At 43.2% G+C, this 2,160-nt stretch overlaps 1 protein-coding gene across 1 annotated transcript in view; it reads left to right on the top strand.

The window, feature by feature from the left end:
• Positions 1–971: 971 nt before the first annotated feature.
• The window catches only part of LOC106525885 (LIM and calponin homology domains-containing protein 1), a gene marked incomplete at its 5' end in the record, with an annotated part of 14,526 nt that continues 13,337 nt past the window's right edge, over positions 972–2,160 (top strand). Inside the window, 1 exon segment of the mRNA XM_014020264.1 lies at positions 972–1,000. Coding sequence (XP_013875718.1) covers positions 972–1,000 — 29 coding nt within the window.

Here is a 2,160-nt window from a genome sequence, read left to right as displayed (position 1 = left end):
GGCTGGCGTTAGCTTTGGAGAGGCTAGCGACTAGGATGAATAGGCTGGCATTAGCATTGGAGAGGCTAGCGACTAGGATGAATAGGCTGGCATTAGCATTGGAGAGGCTAGCGACTAGCATGAATAGGCTGGCATTAGCATTGGAGAGGCTAGCGACTAGCATGAATAGGCTGGCATTAGCATTGGAGAGGCTAGCAACTAGCATGAATAGGCTGGCTTTAGCGCTGGAGAGGCTAGCGACTAGCGTGGATAAGCTAGTTTCCTTCTCATTTGCCAGCACCAGCCTCTGTTACTGGGGCCAGCTGCTCAGTTAGCGGTGCCGGCCTATCATTAACCAGATCAATAGCTGGCAACCGCTGGTTGCACAATGGTCTTAATTTTGACCCCCATACTGCACCGTACATGACAGGGTTTTATTTGTTTTAAGTGTAATTTTGAAGTTTCTTATTTATGCTACAACTTTGCTTCATAGCAGGAGTTGTTGTCTGTGTCATCTTTGTGCTGTTAGAGACAAGTTGAYCCATTTTGCAGGGCAAAATAAGAATACTGTCCACTCTGGTCACTTCTAACTCAATCTTTTTTACTTTACGTTACTGGCTGTTCCATGAAAACCAACAGCAACCGACCGTCATCAGATCTACTCTAACATGATCACACTCACTATGAAAGTCACAGTTCCAGATGCCAGATTTAATCAAAAATAACGTCAAAGGCCGTTAATGGACTAATTGTTGGTTAACTCATCTTTTAACTAATAATTTATGAAAAGGATCWGTTGCTGTTGGTGGATTTCACTTATTGTTCTTTGATTTTATTTTCTTCTTTCATCAGCATCTTTACTCAGATTGTCAAACCATCGTCTGATCTTTTCATTTATTTATTTTAGATATAAAAATGCATTGATTTAGTCTGATCACTGTTGTGCAGATTGTTTGCAGGCATTTTCTAACCTTTCTTTCCCTCCTCTACAGAAGACCCAGAGAAGAATCATTGTGGAAATGTGAGTAAAATCCTTTTGATCCATCTCTCTCTCTCTCCGCTTCTCATCGAGTTAATCTCTTCTCTTCCTGTGGAAATGAGCAAAAGGTCGTGTTTTATTTGAGCAACCTTAACTTCTTAATCCAGGTTTATTGTGTGTTTTAATGTCTCATAAAGTYGAATGCACTATTTGCAACACGAGTTGTTAAATTGTTATGGAAAGGTATTTAATTGGACACRGTTTGTGTGTTTTTACATTTTTTTAGGAGAGCAATGGGTCTCAAAAAATGTCAATTATCTATTTTTTTTTTCTCAGCCTTTAATGTGTTGTGTTGTACAGAATGGCGCTGGGTTAATGGTTGCAGGATGTAGCATGCCAGACGAGGGTGTTTTCATCTGTTTCTCTCTCTGTCTTCTCTCTCCTTAGTAGGAGTCGTTTGGCTAGCAATGGAGTAGTGCTGTTGTGGTAGACCAAATATTTCTGTCTTCTCCCTTCTCTTCTTTTTCTGTGGATGTGTGTACGACGTTGCTGTGAACCTCTTTGTGAACGGATGTCAATGTGTGCATGACATGTTGTGTTTGTGCACGTGTGTGGAAATGTGTCTTTGTGTGTGTGTGTGTGTGTGTTTTGGGGTCTATCAGGTGTCTGTCCCGGTGTTGCCCCAGGCCAGGCGGGGAAACCGCTGGTCTTGGGACCCGGATGAGGAGCGAAAGCGTCAGGAAAGGTGGCAGCAAGAGCAGGAGCGCGTGCTGCAGGTACACGGCATACCTCCCAGGGTAAAGCATGGAGCATGAGTGTGGAAGGTCCACATATGGGTTTGTTATGAAGCTCAGTGGAGAGCTTGAATTTTCAGTGCAGAAACAGAGTTTTAACACAAATCTTTACAGAATTAGATCAACGGAGCCCCGTCTTTATAAGTGGTCTTGGCCCACATCAAAGTTTAAAGAACACCATTTATATTTATTTAAATGACYGTATTTCAGGACTATATTGCTGCGTTCACACCGAACGCGATTTCAGCTTCAAAATCGCATCCAACGCTTCAAGTTGATCGCTTGTGCACTTTGAGGTCAGACGCAGGTCAGCTCTTGAAGCGCTCGCACAGCAAGACCCCCCCCCTGTCGGGCTCTGTTTAATGTCGGACGAGGAAGTGGCTTTGCTTTATTTACAGAGAGCAAGAG

This window comes from Austrofundulus limnaeus, unplaced genomic scaffold, assembly GCF_001266775.1.
Source record: "Austrofundulus limnaeus strain Quisiro unplaced genomic scaffold, Austrofundulus_limnaeus-1.0 Scaffold246, whole genome shotgun sequence".
Classification (NCBI taxonomy): Eukaryota; Metazoa; Chordata; class Actinopteri; order Cyprinodontiformes; family Rivulidae; genus Austrofundulus; species Austrofundulus limnaeus.
The sequence above is the reverse complement of the archived record's forward strand: the minus strand, read 5'-3'. Positions and strand labels throughout refer to the sequence as shown.